General features: G+C 42.7%; 1 protein-coding gene across 1 annotated transcript in view; it reads right to left on the reverse strand.

Moving 5' to 3' along the window:
• Positions 1 to 162: 162 nt before the first annotated feature.
• Positions 163 to 20,929, reverse strand: part of KIF3A (kinesin family member 3A) — a 329,541-nt gene continuing 308,774 nt past the window's right edge. The window contains exon 17 of the mRNA XM_085643646.1: positions 163 to 6,054. Coding sequence (XP_085499772.1) covers positions 6,006 to 6,054 — 49 coding nt within the window. The 3' untranslated portion in view covers positions 163 to 6,005. The remainder of the gene's footprint in view (positions 6,055 to 20,929) is intronic.

Below are 20,929 nucleotides of genomic sequence, written 5' to 3' on the forward strand. Positions count from 1 at the left end.
AATTAGTGAGCCGCTCTTCGGCTGCCCAGAAAGCTTGAGCAGGTGAATTTTGGTGTGCTCTTCCATCAGGGATTTTTTGTTGTTGCAATAAATGTACATCTTCTGACCACAATACATTAAAAGTACATTATGCATATATAGCTAGTAATGACGAAGAAAACCTTTTTTTTATATTAAGCCTTTTTTATTGACATGAACATGCCTCATGTACACAGATAACAATACTGATAAGTTAAACATCACACTAAATACAATTTATATATACAAATGCAATGAATTCAGAGAAATGCATTTCTCAAAACAAGCTAATAAATATGAAGCAAATTATACATCTACTAATTTGTGTATATATACAAAGCGTTAGCAAATATTAGTTATTACAGAACATTTTAAAGGTATCGATGGTTAAGTAATTGAAAGGCACTAGGGAGTAGCAGGTTTCCATTCTCCATCAATTTGGGTACATTCTGCAATGGAATCCAGAGTTTATCAATGTAACCGAGTCGACGTAAGCATTTTCAGGTAGCCAGGTGACCAACAAATAATTATGAAAGGGCTGACTTCAAGTCTGCAGTATTGGAAAATACAACGTTTTACAGGGACATGAGTGTTCGGAGCTTTTTCCAAAGCAGTAAAAAAACCTAAGATCAAAACTAGGGCAATGAGCAAGTAAAAAGGAAAATTTCATCTTAGTCGCACTGATGTACAGCAACACAGATCAAATTACAGACATACCTCAGGTTCTTTAAACATTTATGCAAATCTTTTACACCACATTACCTTGAAAGTCTACTCAAAAAGGCGAATCAATTATTTGAATGCCAGTAAAAATGTAGACAACCTTTCATGTAAGAGGTCACCATACACCGAAATACTTTTAATGTGCATTTTTTGTAATGCTTTGTCATGGGTAAACTTCTGGCTTCCCTTACACCAGATTCAGTGGGGAAATAGAGCGATAAGCTCAACAAATGGACTGAATGCTACAATGTGCCCTCAGTGAAATAGTCACGATCCCATACTATCTACTCGTGTACAACAGATGAAAGGTAGAGGTTCAATAAATACTTCTCTTTTCCCACCATTTTCAGTATTTGCTTTTCAATAACCTAACATATCAGATTTAATTCAATTAGCAGAGTATTTATGAGCTGGGTAAATATAGATCATACTCCTGAAGACTCACTGACCAAGACAAACTGCTGAAGGAGTCTTTCTTCCATAAAAAATGATAGATTACTACAAGCGCTCTCCTGATACATACACTAAAAACATTAACTAGTAGCTGCGTCTCAGTCTCATTACAAGTCCAACATATGGCTGGCTGTGGACACTAGGGTCATCAACAGTATTCTCTTTAATAGCTTATTACAGTAAATCCATATACCAAAAGGACTGATTTCTCAGTTTATTAATAGATGTACCACCTTTTCGAAGGTTTAAGTAGTGTGTGCCCCTAGAATCATGCATACTTAAGAGATTCCAAAGAGAAGTAGTGACTAATCTCAACTACATTTCAAGTATTCTACTTGACACATTACCTTACAATTGGTAGTGCAGATATCCCGGTCCATACATTACACATATATTAATGTTAGCTGGACAATTAAATTAATTTAACATTCCATCTTTCAATAAACATTTAAGTATTCACACTTGGCTCATCCAGCAATATTTTGTAAGCTTCAGAGTTCTAAATGTCATAGAAATTAAATGTATTTTTAAGACTGAAGTTCTAGCACATCAAGTAAACTGTGCATATCCTAACTTGATGAACGTTCTAAGATGTACCCCTATGCCTTTCTCAATGTATCTCAACAATAGTAATGCAAGTTAAGAATACGGCATACAATAATCTGACCATACTTCAAAATGTTACAGTATACTAAATGTTAAATATAAAGTAGCAGCACAACTTGCAAAAGAAAGATCCATGTAAGTTTAATAGGCATTTATTATTACAAGATACAATGACCATTGGTACCCACTTAAAATGTTCCTATGGTGTAAAGCGAGAAGAAAGAGGAACACACGCATAACATGGTACCTTGATAACCATGATGCGTGCTCACAAAATACATTCTATCAAGTAAGCTTTAAATATTATGTTTATTGTATTTGGCTGCACTGTTCGAGTACAAAGATCACACTGACAACAATACACAAAATAGGACATTCTTATGTAATGGTTTCTATTGAACATGCTCTCTAACTGGCAACAAGAGCACTCGTCTTTCTCATCAAAAGGTTTGGTGAAATGTATTGGAAACGGTTCATTTTGCAGTAATGCTCCTATACAAATCTTGCTCACATTTTTGGGAAAAAGTTGCCTTGAACACTTTGTGAAAACTTTCAAATGTGACTAACTGAGACACCGTAGAATTCAGACAATCATCACCGGAAGATGTTTGTCTGCTGAAATATACAGTTATCATAGACGCCTTTGCAACCATTAATTCTTTACTTCCTGAAGTATGCCAGGATATGGATTCAGCCACCACGGATAAAAAGGACTACTCTCACTCTTTCTCCAAATGCATTCTTCTATTATCAATCCTTACAGTTTCTCCTCTCACTTCTATTCCACGCATACATTTTCCTCCTTTCCTGAGCCTCTCCATAATATTGTTTCCATCTGAGTGGACACTTACTATGTCTATTTTGTAACTCCAAAGCACAGAAAAACCTGCTTAGCCTTATGTACAACTTACTACTATCACTGTTCTTACTATCACTGTTCGTCTTTATGTCCTCTACTGATCTCTTCTTGCTCAATTCACCCCTTGAGAACTGGGCGCTACTTCCGGCTCATCGTTCAGAAAAATATATCACAATTGCTCCATTGTCTGTACAGGTCAATACCTAATTTGTAACATATTCAAAAGCAGAACTCTTCTTAAATTTTCAGTTACGATAACTTCGCTCCTTCCCGCACTCTTCTCTATAATGTTCATCTAGTCTCCTTGGATAACCATTCATCACTATATTATCACTAGTCACTTTTAACTCTGCAGTGTATCTGCTCTTTGGATTGCCCACACTGCCCATAGATCTGAAATAACTCTTTCTCTTCCAGCTATTACAACTTTCATTTTCTAGACGTTTACTGATGGAATTGCCTCTCCTTACATCTTTCTTGAGATCACTGTATAATTTATCATTTTCATGTTCTTCCACTTCCTTCTTCTTACTACTATTCCTACTACTTCCTCGCAAGTCCCTTCCGGTAGCACCTACGGCACCTGGCCCTAAATCTTTATTTCTGTTCAATCCTCTCCGTTCTTATCACTTTGTCTTACTTCTACTGCAGCCCTGACTATACAAGGTTTTCTGATGAGAACGTCTATATTTTATACAAGATTATTTGGGACGAACCCAAGGATGTGAATCTAAGCATGCATGCATGTAATCAATTGAAGATCATGAACCTGGCTAGCTGTTTGTAGTTTTTCCACCCAGAAAGATACATATTATAATGCCTTCCTCAAAGCGTCCCACAAGTGCGAGGATGCTATGAAATGCTGAATTAGGAATGGGGAGATCATGTGCCAAACAGCCTGAAGGAAAAGATCACTAAGGGATCTCTACAAATGTTTCATTTGTTCCTTTTCTAATCAAGAGAAAAGCACAAACCACAAGAGGGCTCATTCCGAAGAGTGGTCCTACTCCTAGACTGCGAGCGATGCTGGGGGTCTCAGGTGCACAGTGTGCCAGCCCCTGCCCAGGTTAACCCAGGCTCCTGTGTTGTGGCATCAGTGCTGGCAGGGCATGAAGAGGATTACTAATAACCATTAACAACGTCTCTCATAGGTCTTTAAGGACTTATGTCTACGCAGATTCCTTAATTCGACGCTACAAAGTAGGTCATGGTAAAAAACAATGTCAACAGAAATGTGTCCATGAGAAATGAATTACTATTTCTGATTCCCTAGTCCCAGCCTCCGACTTCAGTGACAACCGAGCAGACTACTAACTGCAAAACTGTGACTAGTACTCAAGCAGAAACAAAATGGATTACTTAGAAATACCAGCTACGGTGATGAAGTTAGCTGTTGTTACTAGACCCATTAAAAAGTATTTTTTGCTCTGTATGATAAAAAAATCACAATTAGTTCAAAGGTAAATAAAATAATATTGTAAAAAAATAATCTTTGGTTGTGCCTTAGAGCCTTCGTTTTTATACCGGGCTAAAATCAGGTGAGGAGGGAGCGCCATTAACTTCAGCGGTTTATCTGTTTGTAACAAGATGCAGGGGAAACACTATTTTGAGCTTCCTAACAGGCAATTAAGTAAGGGAGGTAATATAAATTGTCTCAGTTTCTCCAGACATAAAACAAACTGCATGACGCTAATGACGAATAAACAGAAAGAGCTCCAAAAGAAAAAACACACATAGGCCACAAATGTGAAGGGGTATTGAACAAAAGGAGGATCTGTAAACAAAATATTACTAACTAGTGGCAATTTTACATATTTATGTAATTAATTTTTAAAATAAGAAAAACCTTTTTAAATGTTTTTATACATACTGTGCTGCCACATTTAAGATGGCACGTCAGTTGTGCTAAGCGGGCCTCTTAAGGAGAGAAGACAAATAACTATTATTCATAGGCAGAACCAGGCATGTATCAGACTGGCCAACTTTGACACTGTGGCCAAAAGCTGCAAGGTTCATTTTAGGTCCTGGGATAGTGGATTTCAAGTTGGATACCATAATATGAGCAGCACATTCTGCAACAGTTCCGCAATGTCAGTGACATTGAAATAATGTCGGGGTGATTAAGATAAGTGCTCAGCATACTTCATGTTAAAATGAAATTAAATATGTGCCACATGGGTGTGAGTGAGAAAACAGTGGCGGACACAGTAACACTGGATGTGCAGTACACACTGTTCGTCTTAGTAGCACTTCCTCACATACGTACACTACAGGTGTCAAACTCTTGGAATGTGTTGCAACAATCATCTGAACCCCCTGAGGCAGCAGGTTACCCCTGCACTCGCCATGAGGTCTGGCTATGCGAGACCGGCGACTACTAAAATAGAGCCCGTTTCAATCACGAAAAGAAACACAAAACATTTCCAGTGAAATTCATGTTATGTAAATGTTGCTTACCCATATTCTTTATGGTCAACATGAAAAATGGACTGAATTCTACTATGCAGAGGGCCGACACACCGTGCCCTATTCCCGCAGTCATAGCAACTCTCAAGGTACAAAGCACATGAGACTGAATATTTACGTTGGTTTTTATGATGAAAATTGGCCCCATCAGTGTCTGGTTGCTGAAATGATGTACGATTTCTTCCTTTACACAGACACTGCCGAGGGTGTACTCTGCTGCTGAAGGAAGCGGGCTGTTTCTTACTCCCCCGCAAAGCACAAACAGGAGTAATGTAAAACAGGATATCATAATACATTTACTACTGGTGAGTTTTAAGACATATGAGAACATATCACATGTGCAATAAACGTGTACGCAAAACCGTCAGTAAATCTCGTCACTCTGTAAAGAACAGACCTATATTCTACAGCTTTTAATGTTAAATTATCTGTTAAAATGACAGCCTTAATTTGCCTAAACGGTACTCTTACCATCGCATGACCCTTCTTTCTTTATGTTCTCCTGGGTAACCAGAGATTACGTAGAACAAGGTCCAGCCTTGTGACTATAAGTAACACACAGCAAGCTGTATAGAACTGTAGGGTTAATGGCAATTCAAGCCACAGCTCCTGAAGCACACGACCAAAAGTGCAGGGAGGAGAGCGCTCATGACCAGTGAGGTGACGTTACTCAACGAGAGCATTTAAAACAGTTTGTATAATTTAACAACTAATAAAAACGCATGTCAAAAGGGACGCCTGCACTTAAATGAAAGGTAGCTGTGGAAGTGTTAACAATGCCCTATTCATTCATCTTGAAACATCCCCCCAGCACGCTCTAGCGGAGGCTGTACCCGGAGCCAGGCCATGCAGCAGACGTTCTACTAGAATTCTTTAAAATTCACTGAAGGAGAGAGTCGATGACGGCTTCCGGCTTGGACGACCGCTTCCTGTTTGAACAGAAGAGAAGAGTGTTAAAATTCCATTGCATTTGGCAAATTGATACAGTATAACCATGACGTCACCTCTTCATAAAAGGCAGATGCTGAGAACTGTCAGGTCTTCTTAAAGGTGGGTGGGGGGGGGAGGAAGATGCCTTGACACCAGTCTGCACTTTAAAGCCAAAATAACTTTTCCGCTTTCATTCAACCTGAAGTAGACCAACAAGTGGGAAATGAAAACAGCCTGTAACCCTTTCCTATCCATTCACACATTCAACGGCCCTCGCTGTCACCCAGCGAGTAAACTAACCCCTCTCTCCAGTAGGTTTACAGCTTTAAAAACGGATCATCACATACCCCTTAAGTAAACCTTCAGGCTGATATAGAAACCTTTAGTTTCAATGCACATCAAAGTAAAACGCGATTCTAATTAGTGCTAAGAAAAAGACCTTGTATCAGTGAATTATTTCGACCTAAAGCAGCGGCGTCCCCTCCATTAGGGCGGAGGAGTGCCCCACCACCGCCACCACCGCAAATAAAACGATAAAACAAACTGTCTTTAAACCTGTTTTATTATCCTTTTATCTTAATCCCATCTGGACCAGTCCCCAGGACTCTGACGAGTCTTGGGGCGGGTCCAGGGGGATGACACTGTGGTGGGGGACCGGTAGTGCACTCCCTTGTCCCTTCTCTGTGCATGAGGGTTTGGCCTCAAGCGCAGTGAAGCTCTCTCCACCCCCAGCTGCTTTGTTGGGGCTGGAGAAAGCAGGCACAGGCACCCAGTCTGCCTGGTAGCGCGAAGTCCCAACACTCAGGTCAATCCAGACACTGCTTTCCTGCAGCGTCATGATTGGCCGCAGTGCAGTCTGGGAGCCTGTCCCAGAAGTAGGAAGAGCGCGACGGAGCGGACGGCGGAGGCGATCAGGTAAGTTTAAAAAAAAAAAGTTAATTATTATTTTGCCCCACACCTCCCCAGCTCCCTTCTCTGGCCCGCCCACCACTTTGGCTAAAGACAGTTTAATCGCACAGGAATGGTGAAAAAAACAGAAAAACAATGTAAAGAAAATAACATCAGCAAAGTAAACTATTTGCTACCAGCCTGGCTACCTTTCCTGTTCAGCGGAAGGGCACATGTGACAAGGGCTAACAGTGTGACTCAACGCACAAGAGAGACAATGGGCTGGCCTTCTGCTCTTTTTGATGTTGTAGACGGAAATTTTATATATAACCAAAGGTTACAGGGACGTTATAGTTAGGTTCAGATTTTACAAGTAGGAAGCCATAGAAATTCAGCTTTTATAGTTAAGAGTAATTTCAAGTAGGTATTACTTGTGCCCTAAAGGTAACTATAACTCGCGCTCTCCTCATGCACAGTTTTCTAATCCGTAATTTTACAGCAAACATTATAGTGATATTATCAATGATGTCATTGAAGATGTCATGAGTGATGTAATATCTGGGGTAATTAGCAGTGAATGTCGATGACGCGAGTCATAATTACCTTAAAGCATGAGTCATAGTTACTTGAATTAACTTCAACTATAAAAGCTGAATTTGTATAGTTTTGTGCATGTAAAATCTGAACCCTACTGTAACGTCCCTGTAACATTTGTTTTTTTTAGTAAATTTCTAAGGTTTTAAAAGAAAATGTATTTCCTAACCATAACGTCTCGATAACCTTTGGTTTTTCAGTAAATTTCTAGTTTTTTTCCAACATTAAGTAAAATGCACATCGCAATGCACAGTGGGTTGGACGCAGGGTCTGGCCTGGCATTGTGCTGCCCCACCCAAGCTTGCTGCTCCTGCAGCCCCCCTCCTTGCCATCCATTATCCTAGTCCATGGCCCTGCTCCCTCATTTTAGTCCTGTGTGGCCGTTGTTCTATCACTGCCCTTCCCGCCTGTCCTGAACAGTTAGCTTGCTGCCCCATCCACCGTCTTCCTACCCTCTATTGTCTGAGTCCAAACATCAGCCCACTCCTTCAATGCCCTGCATGGTCCGATATGCTGCCACTCCATTTAGTGTGATGTCCCTGCCCACTCCTCCTGCCCCCTGTTGCCCAATTCTATGCCCCATCATTGTCCTCCTGCTTAGCCTTTGTGCTAAGTTTGATGCCCCTACCCTCCTTTCCCCTTCCTTCCGATGTCTGAGTTGATGCCCTTGCGCCCTCCTTTTTGCCCACAATGTCCCATGGACTTAACTACTGTCCATCCTATCTACTGTGAGTGTTCTATTGAACTGGGACATGGTCAGATGGCTGCAGTCTGTCCCTGCCACCTCCACCGTGCCTGTCCGAGTTCTATGCCCTTATCCCCTCCCTCCTGTCCTCCATGGTCCATTTTGCTGCCAATCCCTTCTGCCCTCCATGCTCTGTTATGCTACAACTGCTCCCCCTGCCCTGCGTGGTGTTTTGTGAAGCCCCTTCCCCCTACACTCTCTTGCCTGTGTCCAGCCACTACTCCTCCCTTCTGACCTCCATGGTCCTTTGTGTATGCCCCTGCCCCCTGCTTCTTGCCTACCATGGCCTTTGAGCTGCCACTAAACCTCCTGTTTGCTGTGCAAGGCCTTCTGTGCTGCCACAGCCCCACCCACCTGCTCTTTGTGGTCGGCTTACTGTACCTAACCCTCACCTTCCCTCCATTGTCTGGGTGTATACCATTAGTCTCACTGCAACCCTCCATGGTGTGTTGTGCTTCCAGTGCCCATCCCGCTTGCTCTCCATGGTCAACTTGCTGCTCCTGACTTGCCCCTTAGCTACCTGCCCTCTGGTTCCATGTGAAGACACCTATCTCCTCCTTTCTGCCTTATCTGGTCCGTTGTCGTGCACCTGCTCCCTCCGTCCTGCCCTTTTTTGTACGTTAGGCTGCAACTGTCCCTCCTGTCTGTCTGTCTGGTAGGGTCAGCTTGGTGCCCATGCCTCTTTCCACTGTGCTCTCTTTTGTACATGTGCATGGCCCTGTCCTCTCACTATTGCTTTCCATGAACTGTTGTGCTGCACTGCCACCAAGCTTGCCCTGTGAGGGGTATGGAGCTGTTGCAACCCCTGACGCCTGACCTGTAACATCAGTCTAGTGCCCCTGCTCATCTTTCTCCTGCTCTCTGTTATCTGAGTCCATGTCCCTATCCAATTCCTCCTGACCTTCGTGATCCAATTCACCATACTTGCCAACATTTTGAAATTGCTAAGAGATTTTGGAAAAGAAACCTGGGGAAATGATTTTTCCCATTGACTTGCATTGAAAAAGAGTAGATTTTAGGCAGGAGACAGATAAAATAAAGTAATTTTGCCTGAATCAGGTCTGTTGGCCTGTCTGGTAGTACTCCCACTGACTCTTCCTTCTACCAACAATGGTCTGTTATATTGTCACAGCCTCTCTGTCCTGTCCTGCATGGTTGGTTTGTTGCCCCTGCTTCCCTTGCCCCTGCCTTCCATAGTCCGTTGTGCTGCCACTGCCCCCCCCCGCCTGCCCAGCGTGGTCAAATTGTTGCCTCAGCACACTCCTCCCTGCCCGTGCTCCTGACCTTTGCCTCCCCACATTATACTAATAAACAACTAGATTGCTAACATTCTATATTTATTACAAAAGTGTGGCACACCTGATGTCATCTTGATGTAATTAAAACTGTAATACCTAAAGGATTTCCTTTAGAAATTATAAAAGTGAGAGGAATTTATTCCCATAGAAATTATGCTTAGTGCTCTAAAGACTAAAATGAGGATATATTTTCAGAGTTCTCAAAAAACAAACAAAGTACTTTTAAATTATTTGCTAGCTTGATTGTTTTAATCTAGTTGATTACTTGAATATATGTTACACTGAGGGAAGTAAATGTAGCGTTTCGGCCAGAGCTGCAGACTTTGCAAGTGGGGAACCAGGTTAAAGTTTTAATGTCCACTTCACATCCTGTGATTCTGGGCAAATCACTTAATCTCCCCAAGCCCAAAATCAAAATGAATGTGTCCTTGTGTAATGTACCTGATGCTCATGTAAAGCACTCCAATACCTTCGGGTCAGGTCTGCGTGATATAAAGCTGCAAAACAACAAAAAAATTAAGGGTTTTGCACACTTCTGTCTTTGGGCTATACTTGGGCTACATTTGGGCTCTTTTTTCTTTGGTGGTCATCTTGGGAGACTTATTTGTTATGAAGCTCCCTAATCTCATCTTTTACTGCATTATCCTCCTTAGAAAATGCTTCCAGTTTTCCACTGCGAATCCATTAAGATGGCATTCAGATGTGCCACACTTTTGGCATAAATTCAGAATGTTAGCACTCTTGTTGCTCATTAGAACACTGTAGTAAAGCTGCTGATCACCAGGGAGTTAATTGGTAGTCTACTGCTGCTGCTGAAAATGCACGTTTCTGTCTGCATGCCAGAATGTTTCAATAAAATAGAAGAGGAAGATATGTGAGAACTCACTTCAAATGGGTCCTAATCTTTCTTCATTTGAGATGTCATCAATGATGTCAGGTAACTATAACTGAATTTCTCTAGTTTCGTACGAGTGAAATCTGAGCAGAACTATAATGCCCCTGTAATCTTTTTTTCCAGTGAATATATCACTGATGACATCTCAAATGACAACAATGATGACATCATCTACAGAACCACACACACGCCCACTCACAACCCCTTCAACCTCTTGTACACCCTCTCACACAAATCACTCACATACCCTTTCATAGACTTACACATGCCCTTTCACAGTACTCGGAATTTTACTGGTTTTGTACAAGTGAAATCTGAGACGAACTAGAACGTCCCTGTAGCCTTTGTTTTTTTCAGTGAATTTCTATGGTTTTTAGGTCTCACCTAGGCAGCGCTTGCGTTGTCTCTGCGAGACAAGCTGTAACCAGGATATGGACTTTAAAAGCTCTGCCCATTTTCAAGAACTGTCCCCGTTACATGTGATGTTACTCAGAGCTTGTGAGCACTATTTCTTTCTGTAAGCTGGAGCAGTGGAGACCCGTGCTCGTGGTTTACAGAGCTCTCTTATAAACAGGACTGTAAATCTTGCTCTTATGTTGCCACAATTGCTGTGCATTCAAAGACCGAGGTCTGTTTTGGCTGCAGCTGCCTCCTCCCTCCTGCTTTTCAAACGCACGGCCCGGCTTCAAGGTCCCTGCCTTCCTATGGCTGCTGCCGCCTATGTGTCAGAGCTCAACAAGCATTTGCAATGCAATAGGTCTTGTATTTGCGAGTGCTTGAGACAACAATGCCTTTTATTTCTGTGATTTGAAAACGCAAAGCAGTGCGTAACCATGCACTTTATACTTATAGTCACTGCCCACGAGAAGCAAGGCTGGCAGTAACTGTGCCTCTTTTACTGCCAGCCTTGCTTCTCATAATCAAGGACTAGAAGTACAAAGTGCGTGTTTACGCACCGCTTGTCTTTACATTTTGTCGCAGTGCGCTACACCGGTTTACACTGTGATATTAATGTAATTTGTAGAAGCAGGGCAGCCTGTAATACACAGGTACTCTACTGCCCCTCCTGAGGGCGAAGGGAAGCCGCGCAGTATTTCTTCAGCAGGTCTGAAGCAGTGTGCACACATAATGACACAAAATATGTACCTCACCTAAAATGTATTAAGATGGCCCGTTACATTAGGAGGAAATACCTATTATGCCTCACCCTATTGCAGAAGAAACTGAAATGTAAATTTTATGATATGTTCACCAGATTGATTTTAACTTGTAGAGTACGTAGGATGGCTAGAGTGTATGTACTTTTCAATAGTTGCTCAATGGATATATAAATGTGAACTATTGGCTAATGGAAGGAACCATACATAACCTACGTGTAAAATAATGATTGTATCATTGGCTAATTCATGTACGTCTGCAGCAAAAATTAAAAATAAAGTAAAAAAAGTATTTGAAAAGCAATTGGTCTAGCATTTGCGAGAGTTTGAGCTATTGTGAATGACAATGCCTTTTATTTGTGTGATTTGAAAACCTGCAAGCAGTGCATTAAACACACACTTTGTACTTATAATAGCTGCTTACGAGAAGCAAGGCTGGCAGTAACTAAACCTCTTTTACTGCCAGCCTTGCTTCTCGAAAGCAAGGATTATACGTACAAAGTGTGTGTTTATGCACTGCATGCAGTTTTTCAAAATATATAAATAAAAGGCATTGTTGTTTAAAATGCCAAAAGCTCAAACTCTAGCAAATGCGAGACCTATTGCATTGAAAATGCTTAACTAGTAGTCGTGTTTGCATAGCGGTGGAGAAAGGGGGCGGGTACTCCTATCAGCGCTCAGGAATCCCGCTGTAAGGGACTCACTGGAGGTTAAAGGAGGGCTTCTTGGCCTCTAAGAACCCTCAAAATACAAGGGGACTTCATCACCCCAACTAGTAGTGCGTTAGGAGGTGCGTTTGCAGAGTGGTGGTGAAGGGGGGCATGGCCTCTGGCGACTTTGCACCCGCTTTAAAAAAAATATGTTTTAATACAGAAGGCTCCCCTTCCCTGGGCCAATTTAAGTCCAGGGACCTCATGCCGCAGGGCCAGTCCTTTTTGGAATGGGAAGGTGGTGATTAACTGGGGCGGGGGTAGTGGTTCGTAGAGGCCCCCCATAACAGTGAATTAGCCTTAGGAAGGTGGTGGTCCCTAGGGCCCGTGTTCATTTTAGCATGTGGTTCCATGAATGTGGTGGTCCACAGGACCTGAGGGGAGTCCAAAAGGCCCCTCCCTTATTAAATAAATAAGCCCCGGGGAGGTGGTGGTCCTCAGGGCATTAATTAGCCCCAGAAGGGGGGACCCGTGCACCCCCTGATTTAATATGCCAATGTCCCCGAAGGCCAATTATTAACGAAGCGTGGAAGTCCACCCTTCATTTTTTTTTCTGCTGGATCCGTAGATTCGAAAGTACACAACAATGTTCACAAGGAACTCATTTAGACTGTACAATATACAATCTGCAACTAAAGTTGTCGCTCTGAGTTAATCGCAATTACAATCATATAATTCAAAGATGACCTTATAATGAGTCACAGTATTATTCATATACATTTATATTCCTTAATAAGCCCACAAAAAACTTAATCTTTTAAGAGTATACCTAACTTCAGCCAAAGTAGGTAATTTTATTTTGCAATTATAATCTGTATCACAGACGTGTTAAATAAACATAAATATCCAAAATATTTATACAAAATCTATTAAAATATTTTTTTTACATTTATGGAGATATTGTGACCCCAAGTGACAAAACCATAACCTATTTTAGTGAACTTATGAGACAAAGTGAAAAAACTAAGACGGTTATTGGAAAATTATACAAGGACAGGCTTAATACAATATTTGATAATTCAATCCAAGCTGTCTCTTTTGTATGTTGTCGGGGTTTCGACCCTCTCTAGGTACAGGGTCTCTTCAGGACTGTATTTCTGGGGACTAAACAGGAGAAAGAGGTATAACCATAAAGGTAAAGAACCTTAATGATGCAATTTGGTGAAAAAGAATTGGGGCTTAAGGAGGCATATGGTCATAGCTTACCAGTATAGCACATACACGTGTCCATGTAGGATCCAGTGTGTCAGTTGATATGCAATGTGGGGAAGATTTCCGGACCTGTAATCAGGGAGTAGAGTATTATGATTCCTAACCACGAATAGAGTGGCCACCCATGTGATATAGAAAAGGGCAGACTTACTGTTTTCAGTTCGGCCGGGGTTGGTCTGATTATTATAGAATGTGGTTCCTTGATAGAATAAGGATATTTCAAAGTGTAGGTTCCTTATAAGATTACTCACTCTACAGCACTGACCCAACTGTAATAAATTAAACAGGGGTTAGCATGTCTCCTCCGTCTCTAATTATTGTAAAACCCATGATTTTAGCGTATGAGTTAAACGCTGCACTTACTAGGTATCAGTTGCCTGTCTCACGACCGAGCAGCTTCAGTGTGTAGTCCGGCTGTGCTTGTTAAAATTTCCGCTATTCTAACCAGAAGCAGGAAGTGCCTATATGCACGTAATGCACGTTGCTACGAGACCACTAGGATAGTGGTATCGGCGGCCATCTTGTAGTAGTTACGAGGTTACAAAGGTCTAACCGCATCTCAGATAATTAATACACTCTAGCCGCAAGCTAAGAATGACAAACAAATAGAAGTTTTTTATTCGCATATGGCTGGTCCGAATATCAAGTACTCTCATACAGGAGATGTACAATATATATATATAAACGCAGAAGATGTTTGGACCTTATTTCTCAATCGTTAATAATAGTGACCCTTGCAGTTTAGGTTGCATAATACACTAAGCGTTTTTTCAGAAATATGCACTGTGAGCACTTAATAAAACATAGGTTACAAGATGCCACACAATATATAACACTTACAGTCTCAATACAGTGCAAAGCTCGAATTTACACATCATAATGTTCGAATCCTCTCGTGATATTAACTATACAGCGCACAATGTGCATTTGCTAATATACATAGTAAGCATATCCAATTAAAACACAGTGCAAAATATGTCAATGGGTATATTGACAAAACGACTGATTGTTTTTTTCTATGTACTGTATGTACTCATGAACCCAGATTCATCTTCTGTATTTGATAAACTATACCCGATACTGAGTGCCATAGTATATACAGTGAACAATAATATACATATATAATCAATATACAGTGACAATAGAATATCCAGTATTCCACATCATATTCCTATAGTCCATACTGACATTTAAGCATACAGCCACAAAACACTATAGATTATTTCTATGTATAGGTCTGTAAGGTTACAGTATGCGCTAAGCTGGATGCCTTATATACAGTACATCTCATGTTGTTGCTACTATGTATGTACTATGTATGTAGTTCCTATTGTGTATTGACAGAGCCCTGTCTATTTAGGAAACGAGTGAGACAGCCTGTATGGAGAGTATTAGTTCAAGCTTATAAATCTGCGCCACTCCTCAAGACTATTCAGTCCGTAGATTCAGCACGACTCCAGCCAAATAAAAAACAAAAACATTTTTTAATGTTTTTTTGGCCCTGTGGGACCTCCCTGCCTGGGGCTCATGGTATTTCTACCCTGCTCCCTTTTCTTTTTTGACGTTTTTTTCTGGGACTTGGCACAGGCCAGGTCCCAAGATAGCTGCCAATACTTCCTGGTTTAAAGTGTTGGCAGCGATTCAGATCTCAGTACGAGATCGGGAGGGGTCGCGGATCCTCCGCGTCCATATATAGACAATTGGAAATGTCTTTAAATAACTCCGCAACTACTGAACAGATTTACACCAAATCACAAAACGGCACTTCCCTGGACCAATATCTACCTTTCTGCCACATTTGGTGTTATTCTGTTCAGCCGTTAGGGCTGTGTCTAAGTTCCGATGAAAATTAACCTGGGTAAAACACATTTTGGAACTCCCTCTTTTTCTGGGCCCACACTTGACTGATCACCCTGAAACTTTCAAGACAGCAGTTGAAGTGAGTGGTAAACTAGTTTTGAAAACTTTGCGAAGATTCATCAAAAGGTGCCAAAGTTACTGGCCAATGGAAAAACGCAGTTCCAAAGGAAACTATACCTACCTACTTGCAACTGCCAGTAGGTAATCTATATATTTTACCTACTGGCGGTTGCAAGTAGGTAGTTATAGTTAGGATGTAGTTTCTATAGGAAGAGCGTTTTTTCATTTGAAAATAACCTTGGTGTGTGTATATGCGAAATGCGTCTGCCCTAGTGTTTCATGGTCCTCGCTTACCTGTGCAAAATAAAAGCTGAATCAAGCCTTCCAATCCCCGGAGCTGAGTCGTCTCTTTTTTTCCTTCCTGGGAGAAAAGTTAGGTGTGCATATTTTCACCAGCGTACAGGCGCTGGCTGTGACGTCCGCCCTCTCGGTCTGGTGCTTTGCGGAAGAGCCCGTGAACTCTGGTAACTGCAGTAACTGCAAACGCAACGCCCCCCAATTTTGGGAGAGAGGAGGCAACACTGTTTGCCTGAAAAGGGGACATAGGAAGGGTCCAACATTCCGGGTACCTGTGGCGGAGCGGGGACCCTTTGCCAACTTACGGTACAGACAGACCGACAGACACACACAAAAACCCTAGGTTTCAGGGGCGCTATAGTTAGTTGGACATTTTACTCATACAAAACCATTGAAATTCTCCCGTTATGGTTAATTCAGCTAACTATAACTCACGTGCCCGCAATGCCCTGCTGATGACGTCACATATTACATAACTCATGACATGGTCAGTGATATCACTCATGACATCACTGATGACATCACTGATGACATCGCTGATGACATCGCTGATGACTTCATCCAGTGAATGTGTGTTTTTCTGAAAATTAAATGTTTTATATATGTATATCTCAAGGTCGATGGAAGAATAAATGGGTATATAAGTGTCTAAATGGATGATTTTCTTTTGTTGAAAAATTGATTGTATAACTGACTGATTAAGTGTATCTTAGTGAATACATGGGTTAGTGGGTCTCTGTTCCAGCCTGCTGCCATTCGCCACGCTGCCTACCTGTTTCTTGTGAGGTCGCCCACACCTGCTCACTACAGCGTCTCCCTGCCGCCGCCGTAGCTTCCATCAACACGGCCGCTGTGCGCAGGGAGACTACCGCTCCCAGCAACCTTTGCGGGTGGAACCCGCCCACGGAAATTGAACGCGCTGAAGGCGCATAAAGCCAGCGAGAGCCCCGGCAGAGCGGGGGTCTCTGTTCCAGCCTGCTGCCATTCGCCACGCTGCCTACCTGTTTCTTGTGAGGTCGCCCACACCTGCTCACTACAGCGTCTCCCTGCCGCCGCCGTAGCTTCCATCAACACGGCCGCTGTGCGCAGGGAGACTACCGCTCCCAGCAACCTTTGCGGGTGGAACCCGCCCACGGAAATTGAACGCGCTGAAGGCGCATAAAGCCAGCGAGAGCCCCGGCAGAGCGGGGGTCTCTGTTCCAGCCTGCTGCCATTCGCCACGCTGCCTACCTGTTTCTTGTGAGGTCGCCCACACCTGCTCACTACAGCGTCTCCCTGCCGCCGCCGTAGCTTCCATCAACACGGCCGCTGTGCGCAGGGAGACTACCGCTCCCAGCAACCTTTGCGGGTGGAACCCGCCCACGGAAATTGAACGCGCTGAAGGCGCATAAAGCCAGCGAGAGCCCCGGCAGAGCGGGGGTCTCTGTTCCAGCCTGCTGCCATTCGCCACGCTGCCTACCTGTTTCTTGTGAGGTCGCCCACACCTGCTCACTACAGCGTCTCCCTGCCGCCGCCGTAGCTTCCATCAACACGGCCGCTGTGCGCAGGGAGACTACCGCTCCCAGCAACCTTTGCGGGTGGAACCCGCCCACGGAAATTGAACGCGCTGAAGGCGCATAAAGCCAGCGAGAGCCCCCGCGACGCGGGATCGCGCGCGGGTTGGCGCCGGGCTAAGCCCGGGCAAAGGGCGGGCCCTCTGAGGCCCTCAGAGGTCAACAGTGGTCGGGCGGGCCCCCCCCCTTCGCTTTGGACTACTGGACTGAAAGCAACACTGACAGTAAGACTTTTCCATCATTGCCATAATATCTACATCGCCATTTGTGACTATTACCTACATTGCCGATAGATCTTGCTAGCAGTTGTCATCTACCAACTTCACCCTGCCACGCCCTAAAATGGCCCTTAAACTGGCTGAAAACGGAACTAAAGTGATATCTCCCCTATTAGGACCCCCACGGAAAGGTACCCTTGACCATTTTCTGGCAAAGGCTGTTTCGAAACTAGACCATCAAATAGCGGATACAGAGCGTCGTCTGTCGCTCGGCCCATTCCCTAACAAACGCTCTTCACTAGGTCCTACTCAAATAACTCCCTCCCCTACACCATTTCCTATGAATGATATTTCTATCCAGATAACCGATCCAGGCATCCCCTTGCTGTTACAAACTCAGCCACTGATAGTGGATACTCTAATAGAACCTGTGATCATTAATACTAATTCGGGGCCCTCTGCACATTCCACCCCGTCAGAGCCCCCACCCAAAACACCATTGAAAGAAAAATCAAGGTCTAATAATCTTCAAAGTAAATTAAGACCTGGGGTAATAGCAAAGAGAAAGCGGGGGGGCGAGGGCATGAAAGGCAACCGCTCCAAAACACCGAGACTACATTCTGCACAAGTAATTAAAGATCAATCATCTGCTGCCCTTGATTTAAATGACGATTTAATTAAAAGGATTGAACATTTAGTTAAATCCCTAATACTTCCACTATCTGAGAGACTAAAAAGGCTAACCGAACAATTAGACACTTTAACAGAAGCATCCTCCTTAAATACCATCCTCCTGAAAGATCTTGTAATGTCTAAAACAACTGACACCTATAAATCCCCTGCTATTATGACCTCAAGGGACCCTCCACCAATACTTAAAGTTAATACAGACCCCTTGCCTACACCTAGAACCTCATTGGGCACTACAGGAGAAGGGAAACAATTACCCCCACCCAATACCTTAGGCTGTAAGCCCATTAACAACACCAAAGTAGCTCCACCACCTGAGTCTCTAATAAGAACGTATGTGCGCATAGACCTGCCTCCCGAGGCAGCATCTTATGCCGTTATATTAACAGGAGTCCCAAAATTAGCATCGGGTAAGAAAGAGGGGTTCACAGAACTCAAAAATAAAGTAATTGATTGGTTAAGCAAGCATAGGCCTCTGCCTCTTAACATCAACGGTGAGATATTACATGTTAGAAGGCTGTCCTGGTTGGGATGCAGGCCCAAGGACATTGAGGGCGATATCATAATTACCAACTTTAAAGACCCAAGAGCTGTAACCCATATAGTGGACTGGTTCTCAGAGAGAGGAAGGGAAGGAATATCAACTCGCGCTTTGAGCTATTTCTATCCCCAACCTCTTCTTACCCCTTGTAACAATGAACTCACCTCAAAACCACGTAGAAATATGAGGCATTCGTCATTATCTCATCACTTTAATACAACAAGACAGTGGATGGATCACTCTCCACCCCCACTTTTCCCACACAGGCCCTATTCTTATCAATATCGAAACACTCGCAACATACCTCAATACCCCTCATGGCCTGTCCCTATTACTAACCGCTTTGAAGCACTGACAGACCTAGATGATCCGGACTGACAGACGGATGCACTACCGGAAATCCATCTCTATGAACAGCCTTTTGCGAATTCCAGTATGAACCCAAACACTGGTACCCCTGACTTGGACACTTACATTCATTGTGCCCAGGGAATTTTAATTAAAGAGGCACCCAACGATCAGATTCATACTGATTTTGATAAACTTCCTTTGGAAGCTATTCCCCAATTGGATCTTATCACCGAGTCTAGTTCCCTTACAACTTTAAACCCTGTACTTAGAGCTGAAACTATCAATGATTCCGCCACAAACAAACCATTGTTGGCACATAACATTATTTCATGGAACATTGCAGGTCTCATTAACAAAATATCCCATCAACCCTGGTTAGACATTGTATCTACTTTTAGTATCATCTGTCTCCAGGAAACGTGGGCAGTTGATGAACTCCACATATTGGGATATCAGACCTTTCACGCACCTGCACAACTCACCACGCAGGGGAGAAACAAAGGAGGCCTGGCTATATATGTCTCTACGATACAGGATATAAAAGTTGTAAATTACCTATATACTGACTTCTTTCAGATTCTAGTTATTAGTTGGGGCCACGTAAAATCCATGACCCTCATTAATTTTTATAATAACATCCCAATCGATAGTCTAGAAAGCCAGATCGATAATTTTATTCAGAGTATAAATATACCTAAGACCCAGAAAGAAGACGAGTCGTTATTGATCTGGGTGGGCGATTTTAATTGCACAATCTGCCCTTATGGATCTAAAGGAATTTGCGGCCTTGGATCCCATAAGGACGATATCCCAACCCACTTTGCCCATTCTAAATTGGGAAATCTCCTCAATAACGCGCTTTTTCATTTTAACTTGTCTTTTATAAATGAACTATGTACCCCAAATATCCCCTTTCAACCCACTTTTCACGGGCGGGGCTGCAGTTCAATTATTGATTTTACTCTTATTTCCGTACCCAACGCAGGGTTGATTGTAGATTGGGTAACACATGATGACATTTTTGGCGACCATTACCCGATCTCCTTCAATCTAAAAATTAAAAATAAACATCAGACCATCATAGAGCAGTTTACCTATCATCCTAACATTAATTTAGCCACAAAAAATGGCTATTCGATAAAATGGGATAGGGTAAATCCCGTAGATTTCCACCATAAATTAATGGAAACCTCCCGAAATGATATATCCGTCTGCTTAACAGAAAATGAGGAGCCACTAGTTATTATGACCTCCGTTTCAAAAATTCAATTTGAGCTTAAAAAATTGCTAACCAGAGAATATCGCTCTAACCCTAAAAACAGCCACGGCTGGTTTGACAAAAATTGCACTAGAGCTCTTCAAGCTCTCAAAAGGGCATTACATGAAACAAATAAATCTCCAGCCGAGATTCGTAGCTGTAGAAAAGCATATAATTTGGCTTTAAAATCGAGGAAACAAACGCTACGTAAAGAGGCCTGGTTGGCCATAATTGAAGCCTCCAAAGCTAAGGACAATACAGCTTTCTGGAAAGCTGTTAACGCTCCCTATTTACGAGATAACCAGACTGATACCATAGACATAGCCATTAATGGGGAAACTTGGGTGAACCATTTTAAATCTCTATATGATAATCATGAAGATCTTAACTATGATAACTTACTGGCGGATGGGTTATCTATCCAAAAAACTACAATTTTACCTACCTCACTCCCTATAGACATAACTTTTTCTTGCCTGGAGATCACAAAGGCAATCAAAGATAGCCCTTCTGGCAAAGCTCCAGGTCCGGATGGCGTTCCGACAGA

The sequence above is a fragment of the Triturus cristatus genome, chromosome 3_1, assembly GCF_964204655.1.
Source record: "Triturus cristatus chromosome 3_1, aTriCri1.1, whole genome shotgun sequence".
Lineage (NCBI taxonomy): Eukaryota > Metazoa > Chordata > Amphibia > Caudata > Salamandridae > Triturus > Triturus cristatus.